Genomic DNA, 15,218 nt, shown 5'->3' on the forward strand with positions numbered 1-15,218 from the left:
CCATATCCTCGCGGATTAAAAGGAACTCCGTCGTTGCCTCCGGCGGCGAATCTACGAACGAAAGTTTCTTCTTTTCCACGTAGAGCCATTTGAGAACCAAAAGCTCTGATACCAAATGATACGGATCGGAAGCGTACTCAAATGGCTCAAGAAACTATTGATAATCAAAGACTGATAAACGAACCAAAGGTTCCAAGAACAGAGTTCTTTTTATAAAATTCAATCAAAACTAAATAAACAATAAACCCTAGCTCCCTACTTATAGGTTAAATCATAATGTAATTAGGAAACAAATACGATAAAATAGGAAATTGAAATCTAAATAAATAATAAAAATAAATATTAATATAATCTGCATCACACCCGGTACAACCCGGTTCTACCGGTTAAACCATTTTTAAGATCATCCCGGTATAGTTTAAAAACCGGTTTTTAAAACATTGATTTTTACCACTTGTTTCCAAGATCCTGGTGCGGAATGAAGTTCCATGTTCTTGTATTGTTGTGTAGACTCCAAGTCACCTTCCTCCACAAACAAGCTATCCCGATCCACTTTGAATCGCCATCACCATTTAGCCAACATGGCCATGTTTAGCGACCCAAACTCCATACCCCCATATTCTTTGGTGTCATAAAATTCCTCCAAACAACCCAATTCATTGTGTTGCTCCGGTGACGAACCCCAAAGGAACTCTCTCCGAACCCTTTCCAATTGTTTTATCACCTGGCATGGCGCTCTATACAAAAAAAGTAGTAAGTTCGAAGGGCATTTAAAACCGACCTAACCAGAGTTAGTCGGCATCCAAACGAAAGTGTTAAAGCTTTCAATCCTATCCCGTAGACACATAAATTCAGGTCAATCCGAACACAACCAAGTCTTATCCATTTTTTTAACGAGATATGTTGACTAGTTGTAAGCAGGTTTCGTAATTTGTCATATCTATAAGTATTGGTGCGGGACCATTAACATTAGTATTAGTATGACTACCCATATAAAAGATTTTTAAAAACAAAATGGAAATAATTTATAATTGACAGAGTAAACAAAAAGTAAAGTTTTTCCCTTTCCTTTTCTTATACGTTTTAGGTTTTTAGCTTCTTACTGACCCGGATTCTATAATTTTTATAGAAGTTTAGGCCGTTTAAAATAAAATAAGTTGTATAAAAAGTTTTTTTCAGAAAATATTAAAAATCTCGAAAACAGATTAGAAATTCCACTTGTATCTAAATATGGATAAGAGACAAATAAAAAAATAAATATCCGTGTCAAAGTGAATGATTTTTTTTTTTTTTTTTTTAATATGGATATCTTTTTAAGAATATTTACGTTAGCATTATTAATATGGATATTAATATCATCCACAACAATCACACCTAATCATCTTCAACCGGTTTATTCCGTCGGGTACAGCATCGTCACCGGCGGAACAAACCACTGCAACCACCACCTCCTCTCCAATTATGTGGAAATACACATGGATCCCTATAATATTAACAATAATATCTCTACAAACTAGCTTCACGAAACCTGAGTCAACCATCCATTACTCACCTACTGTTATGAAATCCACGTGTCCTTCACCGGACCCTACCCTCAACCACCGTCCGATCATCGGAATTGTTAGTCATCCTGGCGACGGTGCTTCCGGCAGACTCAGTAATGCCACTAATGCTTCCTATATTGCTGCTTCCTATGTCAAGTTTGTTGAGTCTGCTGGTGCTAGGGTTATTCCGCTCATTTACAACGAACCGATTACTAATCTTCAAGCTGTAATCTTTACATCCTACTCTTTTCAGAGTTTAATTTAGTAGATCTGTGATTTCACTTGTGTTTGTTTAGTCCAATAATATGTGGCCACATATGATTTATCATTCAAGTGAATTAACTGATAATATTATTTGTTTTAGCACAACTCATAGTTAGTCCAAGGCGCACTCAAGGCTTGGGCCTCGGTGAAAGGTGCTTTAAAAGCGAGGCTTTTTTAAGTGAGGTGTATAGTATAAATATACAATTTTTAGGCTTCTTAAGGGTTAGTTTAGGTTGATTCCAGGCTTGTTTAGGGTTTGTATAATTGTTTTAGACTAGTTCAGACGCTTTTTTACCAAAATCTCACCGGAACTTGGCCTGAAAAATGCACTCGAGGGCCTGAAAATGGGACTTTTGAAGCAAAGCGAGAAGGTTGCGCTTGGCCTAGGGCTGTTCACGTGCCGAGCTGAGCTAGGGCAAAACTCGGGCTCGGCCCGGATTTGAAACCGAGCTCGAAATCTAAGCTCGGGCTCGGCTCGGCTCGATTTTGAAAAGAAAAAATAATACATGGCTCTCAAAATTCAGTAATCTAAAATATAATTCAAAAGAACATATCCAAAATAAACTCAACCTAACACATTACAAGCCAAAATCAAGTTTAACAATACAAGATACGTTCTTAATTTCAACGAAATACAATATAAGTTCATTAGCATGGTAATCAACCTTTAAATATGGTATAGATATCAAATTACACTCCTAATCACATGTAAATAATAATAAGTTTTTGTGATATATTCTAATGTATATAAAAATAAAATATATTAAAAGTAAATTAACCGAGCTATGCCGAGCCGAGTTGGTATGCGAGCCAATCTGGCTCGTTACAAGCCGAGCTAGACTCACTTTCAAACCGAGCCACATCGAGCGAGCTTTTTCCGAGCTAAATCCGAACGAGCTTCGAGCGAGCTCCGAGCCGCGAGCTTTTTGGACAGCCCTAGCTTGGCTTGTAAAGTGGGCCAGAGCCTTGACAACAAAGGCACAACTTCCAATCTATTTGTACACTTTAATTTTTCTATGTATGAATACATGAATGTGTGTTTATTTCTAACAGATTCAAAAGCGTTTCTTCAAATGTGTGTTTGAGTTAACTTGTGCAATTGCATTGCAGAAGCTCAGTTTGGTCAACGGAGTGCTTTTTACCGGTGGATGGTCTAAGAGTGGCCTCTACTTTGATGTTATTGAGGGAATTTTCAAGGTATCTGCACTTTCTTACACTAATACATAAAAGAGTGTGATCTCTTTGACACAACATTTAAATCTTCCAAAAATGAGCATGTTACGACTTAGTATTCGTATGGTTACCTCATTAGAAAACAGCCTATTTGCAATTGGAAAACACAAGTCGCAACCTTTTGATTAATGGTACTGCACTTGTAACATCATTGGCTTCTTTTATTCTCTACTTTTGCAGCAAGTCTTGAAGAAGAATGATGAAGGTGAACATTTCCCATTGCTTGCAATATGCTTAGGATTTGAACTCCTAACGATGATTATTAGCAAAGTAAGCCGTTTTCAGCCATGTATTACTAATTGTAAAGCCATTTTTTAAAGTCACATACATAAGCACTGCTTTTCACTGTTCACAACTTCACCCAATTTTGCTTGTGCTTTTTTACACGAGGTTCTTATCGTTTTAGACATAATTTGTTCATATATGATTATTAGAATTCGTTGCAATGACTAAAGTTCAGTATGTCTTGAAGTTCAAAGAGTGAAAAGGCCGAATGCATGCTATCGACTCTGTGGGTACTTCTTTTTCATATAGATAGAGTACTTGAGGTCTATACCTGTTTGATACAAGAGCTATTTTTCACCATTTGGAATAAATTTGATTGAAGTAATATCCTTTTCTGTTTCGGGTATAACTTTTTTTTTTTTTTTTTATGTCACTAGAACAATAACATCCTTGAAGACTTTAGTGCGTCAGATCAAGCTTCTACACTCCAATTCATGAGGAACATTAATCTTGAAGAAACATTGTTTCAAAGGTCTCGTAGTTTGCCGGTTATTTTTTTTCAATTCTACTATTAAGAAGATTGCTGTTGTAAAAGAAAATAAATAGGAAAAATTACAACTTTTGTCCTTTACAAGGAATTTTGTTGCACGTTTTGTCCTTTAGGCTTAACTCAGTTAGATTTTCTTGTTAAATCTTGTCACCCAATGGTATTTTAGTTTTTTTACCCATTTATTTAAAAGAATAAAACAAAATACTTTAGGGTTGACTCTTGGGTAAAAAGACTAAAATCCCCTTGGGTGATAAGATTTAACAAGAAAATCTAACTGGGTTAAGCCTAAAGGACAAAATGTGCAACAAAATTCCTTGTAAAGGGCAAAACTTGTTAAAAAGGACACCGCCTGATAAGTGGTATTAAGATAAAGGACAAAAGTTGTAATTTTTCCAAATAAATATGTGCTGTTTTTCATAGTACCAGCAAAGGCTGTTATGCAAAACCATAAAGCGATAATTTAACGTTTTTGTTTTCTACAGATTTCCTCCTGAGTTGATTGCAAAGTTGAGCACAGAATGCCTTGTGATGCAAAACCATAAAGTGAGTCAAACATTGTGTTTCATATTATGTTAAACGTATACGAAAATGATTTGCATACGAGCCTATGTATTTGTGATTGTAACAGTATGGCATATCACCAGAAACATTTCAAGGTAATACAGAACTGTGCAGCTTCTTCAAGATCTTAACCACTAGTGCCGACCAAAACGGCAAAGTATATGTATCAACAGTTCAATCAGAAAGCTATCCCGTGACTGCTGTCCAGTGGCACCCAGAGGTATTATTAAGTTTACGCCTTTTCATTTTCTTGATTATGTGAGAATGCACCACCATTGATGGGTCGGTCTTATAAATGTCACGATGCAGAAAAATGCTTTTGAGTGGGGCTCATCGGAAATTCCACATTCAGACGATGCAATCCAAGTGACTCAACATGTTGCCAACTTTTTCGTAAGGTATTTATTCGGGTTTTTCTAGCTGTTTGCCGCACCTAGCTATTTCACACCCTTGTGGTGTGGCTTTTGAGCTAGGAAACGTGTAATGAGAGATTGTTTATGTATTTACAGTGAGGCTAGAAAATCGCTCAACAGACCGCCTGCTGAACAAGTGCTAGCTAACCTTATCTACAATTACAGCCCCACTTATTGTGGGACCGCCGGGTAAGCTTTAGGCAAATTCGGTCGGATGTGTACTGTTGTCCTACTTTGTATGTATATGATTGTATTATGTAAAATATTATATATACACTACAACTCTACAAGACAAGACAAATGTGAAACATACAAAGTAGATTTCATAGTTACATTCTTATCATTTAATATATTGTTTCTGGGTGCAGGAAAGGATTTGATGAGGTTTACATCTTCTCCGAGACGGAAACGATTGCACGACTTTGATTTGTTGTGATATTGTGTTACATGTAATGTAATGTAATTGATCCAACTTTGTATCTTGAATTAATGTTATGGTATTTATACATGAATAATCGCAAAGAAATGTTTAGAACTAGGCCTCTTTGGAGGTCGCCAGTTCAAAACCGAGCCGAACCGGGTTTTACCGCAGGTCCGCAGTGGGCCTTCGGGTGGGCGGGTTTTCTTTGGAACTGGTGGCTTGTTGGTTCAGGTATGCATCCAACTCTGACCGTTATGGAGGAGGGGATGCATTTGCTCGATTGAGAGTATCCCAGAATGCTTATCCGGTGATTTAATTGATCGTTAAAAAAATATGTTTTCACGGTTCTTTTGTTAAAAGAACAAAGATAATGTTTCTTTATCGTATATCTTTTTTTAAAGAACAAAAATAATGTTTGTTTATCGTATATCTTTTTTTAACATTTAATGGATAACATACTTCGTATATCTCATCAAAGTATGGAACTTGTAACATTAACGATAAACATATTATACTAAAAGGTTACAGAGATAATAAATATGATGTATATAAATTCTTTTAATTGCAATATTGTGACAATATAATCAGATAAAAAGAAATAAACACTAGGCTAGCAATTTATATCACGTAGCACGAAAATAGTTACCATTGTCTATATCATTTAATAAACGGGTTGTATTTCAAAAGGATTGTGTTGAATAGTCTTGCTAAATTAAACAAGTCATGTTTGGATAATTTGTTAAGCCGTTTAATTGAAATATCAACTTGCCAACCCGATTAGTTGAACATGCCAACCTTTTCATGATCTTTTAACCCATTTCTCACAGGCCTAACCCAATTTACACGGACTTACAACTTTATTATTGCTACACATTAACCTGTTTGACACACTTAAATGAGTGAGTGATACATATGTATTACACGATGTTAAGCATCTACAAATTCGGTCCAATGTTTTTGACACAAACAAATACATGAATCATGCTCGAATTTAAAAACATAACCTCCCAACCAAACTGGATGTTATTGAACCGGATGCCCTAAAAACCGGTACCTAAAGCAATCTATTTCAAACCGGTCCAGGGAAGACACGTGTTACCGGCACGTGCCAACGGAGTCTGTGGATTGCATAAATAGACGCCATCAATCAATCTCTCCCAAAAGAGACGAGGGAAAAAGAAAAGCGTTAAATAGAAATTGGCGGGAAATCAGGCGGATCTTTTAGGTTCGAAAAACATCAATTTGCAGGTTAGAAAGAAACTGTTGAGAGTCATGGCCGACATCGAAACCCTAGGCATCATTGATGAAATTCAAGCACTCGTCTCCGACAAGCTTCAAGTGGTACATCTTATTCGCAATTTCCTCAATCTTCTGCCGATTCAACAGTATTACTGTCTAAAATTATTACTTATTGTTGATCAAGTTGCACATGTCAGTTTTTATTTAGGTTTCCGATTATTTCCACCTAGAAACCCTAAATAAACTTGTTATTGGTACTAGTTTGGTTCTTAACGGTTAAAATGTTTGTTTGTATGTTTTAATTTAGGGTTGTTTTTTATAGGTTTCTTACAAGTGGTTGAGTAGGAACTTCTTGGTGCCATCAGATACTGCTAAGAGGTGAGTTATCTTCATTTTTAAGGGGATGTTTAGGGTTCATTGTTAACAGTGTGTGTTTGTAAGCAGAATAGATAGTACGCTTATTGAAGGCATTTTGCAGAGGCGTCTTTGAGAATTCCGATCTTGAAAAAATGTGCCCTTCCCTAATGTTTTACTATTATTTAAAAAAAATCAAATTAGTATTGGGCTCAATAAAACTAATGCAAAGTGGGCTAAATTCTAAACCATAAAAAATGATTTGTAAATGGGCCTATATTAGAATTGGTATGTGTACTATTTAAAAAAATTACATATTTATCGGATTTTTTTAAATCGCGTGCCACTCGAAATCACGGGCCTTGTGCGGAGGTCCTCCCCGCACACCGTCAAAGCCGCCACTGTTATTTTGTCTTGAGTGTTTTTTTAATGCATCAAGAATAATCGTTTTGAATCTCAGTTTCGAAACTGCTTATCTTGGTTTAAAAAGGCGTGTCTGATGAACAAGGCGCATAAGGCGTCCATGAAAGCGCTAAACTGGACAAAAGTGGGCCCATTATGATATGTAAAACAACCATAGGGATGAAGAGATTATGGATGGTTTAATCGATAAAAAAGGCTAATATGTAAGACAGAAGCAACTTTTGGTTGTACATAAAGCTTATTTTGTTGTACGTACAGCAACACCTCATGTACGTGAAGCTCTTGTCTCGGCTTTTGGGATCTAAACGCCTTGTAGTGCCTCACACTTTTTTAACTCAATCTGCTTATTGCAAACTTTTTTAAGCAGATAAGTATAAAAAGTTTTTCTCATCCGGACGCTTCAAAAAAATGCAATAAGCTCTTTAAAAAAGGAAATAACGAACATCTTGTGTCTAGTTTTTTTACACACTGATTTGTGAAATGTTGAGTGACATCCTTTTGGATTTATGCATAGGCTGCTTCAAGAGTTTGTGGAAAAGAATGGAAGTCAACTGGAAGTTATATATTCTCTGTCCGGTTGGTTGAAAAATAATCCAGAAGCTTACCATGTAAAGCTTGTTTTGGGCGCTAAACTTTCAGGTCAATTTATATGTTTATTCTGTTCAATCTTAATGGTGGCAACAAAATAATTTATACTGATGCTCAAATCTTGTATCTTTTCATGCAGAAGCCAAAGAAGAGTTTAACGATGGTTGTTCAGTTCAAGTCTATAGCATCCAAGCTTGTGTTCCTAAAGATCCAGCAGTTCTCTGGAATGCTGAATTTGTACAATCGGAAGAGCTATTCAAGGAGCCTCCTAATGTTGTTAACTGCTTGCGTGATAATCGGTAAGATGAACAACGGTTGTAATTAGAACGTTTATTCCATATACATGTTATTCACTTTTGATTATTTTCAGGTTCTGTGGTGTTTCAAATCCGTTTGTAAAACGTAATGTAGAGGGAACACCTGTTAACAGCGCAGGTCCACAGTTAAAAAACGTAGTAACCCACGGACAATCAAGAATCAATCAAACGTCACTTGGAAAAGAAAAGAAGATTGAGCAATCAGACGCTAAACCTAATCAAGGCGTAAATATTCAAAGTGGAAGTCATAAAGAACAAGTTCCTCAAAACAAAAAGAAAACACAAAATGATAAAGTCTCTTCCGGCACTTCAAGCTCCTTAGCTAGTATGTGGGGCCGTGCATCTGCAAAACCGAAGCCTGAGTCTGCCTCAGTAAAAACTGATACCGTCGCTCCTATTTCTAATGGTTTGTTTACTTTTACTTATTGTTTGAAATATATTTACTTTTAAAGTTTGTTTATAATTTTCAAGTTGAAATATGGCAGATGCTCAGGTGCGTGCTAATGAATCTGTGGAGGATGAAAGCAGTGATGATCAACAAATGAACTTTAAAAGAGCGTCTAATGGTGAAGGAAATAATAGAAAAAGAAGGGTTGTGTTAGATTTCTCTGATGAAGATGATAATGTTGAAGACGCAGTGAATCTCGCCTCACCAGATCCACCAAAAAAGCAAGTTGCTGCTCTTGATTCAAAGAAAAGTTGTAGCATTTCGGGTCTTGAAAATAAGAATTTGGATTTTGATGAACAAAAAGAAGTTAAGAACGAAAAGGCAACCGAGACTGATCCCAAGCCTTTAACTGAGAATAAACGTTCTCACGAAAATGATGTAAAACAGGAAGATAAAACGAGCAATGCTGTTAAAAATGGGACTAAGAAAAGAAAAGTTTTGAAGACGCGCATCGATGAGCGTGGAAGAGAAGGTATGGTTTCTCCAAAGTTTTCAGTCATATATTTATAAAAATTGTTTTTAAGAGTGGCCCTTGAAGATATATATATATAGAAAAAGTATATCGTACAATATGCTTTAACGTACGACGCGTACGAGATGGCAAATCGTACGTTATGTTTAAAAAAAAATAAAATCACATGTACAGTAAAATAGTGAAATCGCATGTACAAATTTAAAAAAATAAAATCGCATGTACATTAAAATAGGGGAAATCACATGTACAAAAGAAAGTAAAATCGCATGTACCCAAAAAATGAAGAAAAAGGGAAATCGCATGTTGTAAAGAAAATTTCGCATGTTGCAAGGCAATCTCGTACGCATCGTACGATAAGGCATATTGTACAATAACCGGCCTCTATATATATAAATTGTTTTTAACAATTTAAAGTATTTTGTAGATGTTTGTTTCTATTTTTATGAAGTATATTTTTTATAGTAACTGAGGTGGTTTGGGAGGATGATGAGAAAGAAACAAGACCTGATGACAATACACGAAAAGATAAAGATGACAATAAAACCGCAAGCAATATTGCTGTCAACAGGTAATATACTACATTAGTAGTTTTTGCTATTTCAACCTGTTTAGGAATAAGAAAGGGTGTAAAAGAGATGAGCCGAGTCCGAGCTCGCCTAAGCTCGTGCTCGGTTTGGTTAATTTGTATACATTCTTAATTATTTGTTATATATGTAATATATGTTTTTATTGAAAATTTTATGTATAGCATAATATATATTATTTTGTTATTTTTCTCATAGTTTATGTACATAACAACAATTACTATATGAACATATATTAAAATATATAAAAAATAAAATTATATTATATATATAATAGAAGTGAAGCTTGGGCTCAGATTCATTTATTAAACAAACTTATTTTTAGGCTCGAGCTCGTTTAAGTGGCTTGATTGCCGATCTCGAGTTTACACCTTTAGGAATAAGTTATTCTCTAGAGGTGGTGGTTTTGGCCCATTCGCTTATGAATCGGTTGGTTTTGGCTGTATTTTAAGTTAAAGCCATGAATTTTAGCTTAAAAGGGAACAGTTAAAATATTGCCCAAAGTGTGTTTTGCATACATTCTCGTAAATTGCGGATACAAAAGCCAACCCAACCCAACCTAAACTTGTTATAATTTGTCACCCGACCCACCTATTTTGTCATATCTAGTATTCTCAGTTTTTTTTTTTTTTTTTTTAATCTCAGGCCGGCTGCAGCAGCAGCAGCTCCGAAGAAGTCACCTGCAGTAGGTAATGCCCCGTCACATGCGACAGGCAAAGCAGGGAATAAGAAAACCAATGCGAAGGATCCCAAACAGGGCAATATCATGTCCTTTTTCAAAAAGGTTTAACAACTTCCATGAAACTACGCTTCGATTATGTGTATCGCGTGTATGCTGATTTAATGTTAGTTTTTTTTTCCTTTTTGTGCTGTACATTTTCTTGAAGCTAGTAGTTGAGACTTTTATGGTTGCACAAATACACAAGAAAGTTGAAAGTTATAATTATTTTTCATAGAGTTGCTGCAAATATCACAAAGTTATGCCTAAAAGGCTAAAACCTAAACAGAACAACCCTGAAAAAGTGAAGAAATATAAGTAACCACTATCTTGAAAAAACTGATATAGCTACGACCCATATTATCTGCTCCCTGTTCTTTCAACTTAGTCGTAGTAAGTTTGTTGGCTCACTCAACACGTATCGCGGTATTTCATACTTTGAGTATAATTAATAAAAAGCAAAATGTGTTTTCTTATCAGGCAGGCTTCTTTGAGTTGGATTTCTGGGTCATATGCAGGTACTTACGACCCAGACATCAGTTTGGATGTAAAGGAAAAAAGAGAGGTTTAAAGATAACCTATTTCATCATAACAAACTGGTTTATGAACAACCACTCCTACACTGTCTAGAATTGTTTTAGCGAGCTCTGTATCCGACTCAGCTGCTGCATGTATTGCGTCCCATATTTCTTTTTTGCATAATTCAAATATAATATTATTAGAATAGAATAGAATAATAAATGTTATAATCAATAATTTTGTAAATAAAACTAATAAGTATTTGATTACCACAACAAAAGCATATCCATACATTTCTAAAGTTCGAGCTCACTCAGACTTGGCTCATTTATTATTTTATTAATTTTTATATATGCGCTTCAAATATTTATATATTATTTATGATATAATATAATATGTATTTTTTAGTTATGTTTATAATAATTATATATATAGTAGTTATTATATCAGTATACATTTAATATATTAAATGAAAGTCATGAATAAAATGTTTGTTTAGACACGTGAGCGTAAACGTCTACGATTTGAGCTTTTAACAAGCTAATTTCAAGTAAATTATGAGCGACTTATTTACATCTCTTTTTAAAAAAGTTTATCCCAAGTACATTTTGAAGTCTTCTTCCAAAACTGTGTTATTATTGAATTAAAAAAGTATTAGAATAATAATCTAAATCTCAATCAAGAACTTTACATACATTCAACTTGTTGGGACTTAATTCTATACTCGATTCCCACATAACAAGTCTTTTATTTGTAGACATAACCACATCAAGTGCCAATTCATACATTAACTGTTGACTGTCGTCGAGTCAAAAAACTTTATTTTTTACAAGGTTACCTTTCTTGCCACCATGATGAGGAGCCGTATCCCAAAACTCATCACGCATCTGCACCAACTGGCTCCAGGTAACTGGCCGTGGGAATTCCCACGGCTTTGGCTTCCTTATACTCTTCACCGTGCCTGCCATATAAACGAGAACCAACGGTGAAGGTTATTCGACACCTTGAATCAAGAAAAGATTGAAGACTTACGGTCTTGCTTATTTAGTGACGATCCAAAACAACCCATGACTTTACAGTTTAGTTTAGTTTACAGTTAACACGATATTTTTTTTTTGTTGTGTTCAAAGCAAATATAATATTTTCCAGAAAGATATAAATAGTAGTGGTTGGGCAGTTTCATTAATCTTTCTCGTGATAAAAAGTTTCACCTTTAAGCATTCAGATTCATGTGATTATTGACAACTAGTTTTGATTAGATACTTGTCTTAGATAAAATCTATCTCCAATGCCCCATGGTACGGCTTTACCATGCATCCAAACACTCTTTTAAGTAACGACTTTACCATACATCCAAACACTAACTACGCCTTTACCGTGCATCCAAACACCCCGGATTATAGTAAAACCACCTGTAGTGGTAAAGTTTTAGGGCGTTTTTTGCCCCTAAAACGCCCATCAACGCCAAGTTCTCCGCCCCCAAGGGCGTTGTTTTACAAAATTTGGCCACAAGCGTTCTTAAATCAACACCGAAGAGGGAATGGATTTGGCCAATCACATGCAGGTTTATGGGTTTAAAGTCAACGGGCTTTTGTTCTGCAGACGCGACTTCACCTCCTTTATCTCTGGTCCGATGCTTTGTTCTTTCTTTTTGGGTTTTGGACCGAACACGACTAACCTCACCTTTAGCATCATAATACTCCGCGTATTCTTCTCTTTTCGAAGATCTATGGCTATGCTTGCGTGGATCTTTTATGCTAGATGACGATCTGAGCTTCACGGGCTTTGTTTTTTCCGGGTATTTCTCATTCGGGTTGTAGACATGACGGGTTTCTGAAAGCGGGGTTGGAGTTCGGTGCTTTTGAACTATTGCAGGCATTATGAGATGGTCTTTTAATGGCGGGAGGCCCTTTTTAGAATTTTTGAACAGGTTGAAAGGAACAAAAATGTTACCAAAACCTTGGAGAGCAAGTTTTGATAGATCCAAAACGAGTTGACTAAAGGACGGCCATCCTCTGCTTCTTGTTCTTCTTTACTGTCTGGTTTCCACGGTTTGAGTTTTGGTCAACTTTTCGTTGTTTGGTCTTTTAGTATCACTCTCTCTCCACCTTATCCTGCCATTTACATGCCGGATTAGCTGATAATAATTTGATAATGCAAACACAAAATTTGCATTCAAGTAAATAATAGTTTAAAAAAGGGCTCATTCACTCTTACCATCTTTGTGAAATATGATGAACCATATCCTTGTTGAAGTATGCATACAAGATGATGGCACCTATTACCAAAACAAGATCTGGCAATTGCATAAAGTAAAAGTTAAGATCCCGCTAGAGAAACCTCGCAGGTCGGTCACGAGGTAAGGGCATGTGGCCTTAAAGGGAGGGGTTAAGGCAGGACCTTTATTTTATTATGATTAGGTTTAGGTCACTAAAATAAGTGTCAAAGATACATAGTAGCATATAAGATTTTCATTGTGATTCCAGGACAACTGATGCATTTAGATCTACAAAAGAAGTTCAACTAATAAATGAGTCATGGACTAACTAATCATGATAACAATCTATATATACTTATCTGTATTTAGAATTTTAGTCAAATGCAAGCAGGTAATTTTACATTGTTGTGTACAAACTATGGAAGTTGGAGCAAACCTGAGGAAGAAACAGAGGTAGGTGTCAAGGAAATCACAATCCTCTTGATTGAGAGAATTCAGCGATCAACAACTAGCAAAGAAGAGGTTGGTCTGACGTAAATTACATCAAAATCAGTTGAAAACTGCGCATCTTTACTTGGCCCATCCCTGTACCCTGCTACACTTGATTTTCCTCCAGCAATTGTCTTGTCGTCACACCTATCTATAAATTTGTTCTTCAATAAAGCATTCAGTATTAAATTAAGTAAAGAAGTTATACAACACCAGCGATGAGGTGAAGTTGATGGCAAACCATCCTGCAGCTTCAGTGATCTTTCTGTTCTGATGGCAAGATTAGAGGTATCGGCAACATAAACATTCCCTTTAGGGTGATGAAAACGAGCATCATTTGGTTAAGGACCCCGCAATTAATATTGCCCCACTATCTGTGTCAACAAATTATTATTGTTTATTAAAACAATAGCAGAGTGGGCAATGCAAAATTATAATGATGTTTACCTTGGGTTGGGAGTAATTCGAGCAATGTTGCTGTTAACGGAATCAACCGCATAAAGTTGAGCATCATCATGTGTCAGACACTCGAATGAAATAAGGCACAACCCCCAGCTGATTTCCTTCCACAACTGTTTCAATAAATAACCAACCATCCTCAAACTGAAGAAGAATATTATTCCCATTTCTATCTATGTATGAAGAGGTATGGTCCCAAATCCATGCACGGACCACACCACTTTTTCTCTAGCATGACGTCTACATTAGCAGGAGGCATCAGAAGCTTCTGGAAGAAATCGCTGGTGACACAAAAGATGCTCTTCGCCTCTCCCAGACATAAAGGACAACACGTGTCACCTATAGATGGACGCCAACTCGACCTGCAAGATATCTATAGCACAGGCCGACAACCACTGCCAGAATTCTCCTAACTGGACGAATAAGGGCGCGCCACGTCATCCACTACTCTGGTAACAACAGAGGAGACCAAGAGGATATTCCTCTTGGTCGGACAGTTGGTGCTCAATGGCAGCTGGCAGGTCGCCTCTTCCCTCCTTCATCTTTCGGCTATAAATAGAGGACTCTTCCTTCAGGTTTAACATTCTGCTCTCTCTCTATTTCACATACAACACACACTATTCTCCTCAGAACAGTACTTATTCTCACGCCGGAGGGTGGTCACAAGAAGAACCCCCCTATTCTCCTGCTTTTGGCGAGTCACCGGTGTTCTGTTATGCAGGAATCCAGCGATTGGCGAGTGGAGGAAGAGATTGAACCCTAATACACGAGACAACCTAGCTGGATAACCTTGTGTTAACCAGTGTTTCATCATTGGCACCCACCGCATCTTTACAGTCATTTTCATCTCTTTTCTCTTTAAAAACACTCTCTAAATGGCTGAACAAAACCCCTCTCTTCACGTCGACGGAGAAAGCTCTTCCTTTGGACTACCTACAGACACCGCTCACGTCTAAGAGCACCAAAGGAACGGGGCCGTCAGAGAGGAACCAACAAGTAATGAAATTCCTGATTTCTTTGGAAGTGCTTCCAGAGTTATCAACCAAACCACTCCTGGAGTCATCAACCAAACAAACCTTGGAGTCATCAATCAGACAACTCCTGGAGTTCAAACGCCAAACCATGGTGCAGGCCCATCAGCACCATCGGCACAGGCACAACTAAATATCAGCTAAT

The 15,218-nt window shown here is 36.6% G+C and overlaps 2 protein-coding genes and 1 long non-coding RNA gene across 3 annotated transcripts; 2 read left to right on the forward strand and 1 right to left on the reverse strand.

The window, feature by feature from the left end:
• Positions 1-1,337: 1,337 nt before the first annotated feature.
• LOC110912906 (gamma-glutamyl hydrolase 2) lies at positions 1,338-5,325 on the forward strand. The gene is made up of 9 exons (XM_022157739.2): positions 1,338-1,770; positions 2,919-3,005; positions 3,222-3,311; positions 3,704-3,798; positions 4,299-4,359; positions 4,445-4,597; positions 4,687-4,775; positions 4,887-4,979; positions 5,159-5,325. Exons 1-9 carry the CDS (start codon positions 1,462-1,464, stop codon positions 5,214-5,216), a joined length of 1,035 nt encoding a protein of 344 aa, XP_022013431.1. The 5' UTR covers positions 1,338-1,461; the 3' UTR covers positions 5,217-5,325.
• A 1,029-nt stretch (positions 5,326-6,354) lies between these two features.
• LOC110912907 lies at positions 6,355-10,592 on the forward strand. The gene is made up of 8 exons (XM_022157740.2): positions 6,355-6,552; positions 6,773-6,828; positions 7,742-7,866; positions 7,955-8,114; positions 8,186-8,538; positions 8,618-9,052; positions 9,518-9,623; positions 10,285-10,592. Exons 1-8 carry the CDS (start codon positions 6,484-6,486, stop codon positions 10,427-10,429), a joined length of 1,449 nt encoding a protein of 482 aa, XP_022013432.1. The 5' UTR covers positions 6,355-6,483; the 3' UTR covers positions 10,430-10,592.
• A 1,120-nt stretch (positions 10,593-11,712) lies between these two features.
• LOC110912908 lies at positions 11,713-14,166 on the reverse strand. The gene is made up of 5 exons (XR_004881341.1): positions 14,031-14,166; positions 13,531-13,957; positions 13,094-13,172; positions 12,253-12,990; positions 11,713-11,837 (listed from the first exon to the last, which is right to left on the reverse strand). It is a non-coding gene; the product is annotated as an uncharacterized LOC110912908 (long non-coding RNA).
• Positions 14,167-15,218: the final 1,052 nt, after the last annotated feature.

This window comes from Helianthus annuus, chromosome 15, assembly GCF_002127325.2.
Source record: "Helianthus annuus cultivar XRQ/B chromosome 15, HanXRQr2.0-SUNRISE, whole genome shotgun sequence".
NCBI classification, from domain to species: Eukaryota; Viridiplantae; Streptophyta; class Magnoliopsida; order Asterales; family Asteraceae; genus Helianthus; species Helianthus annuus.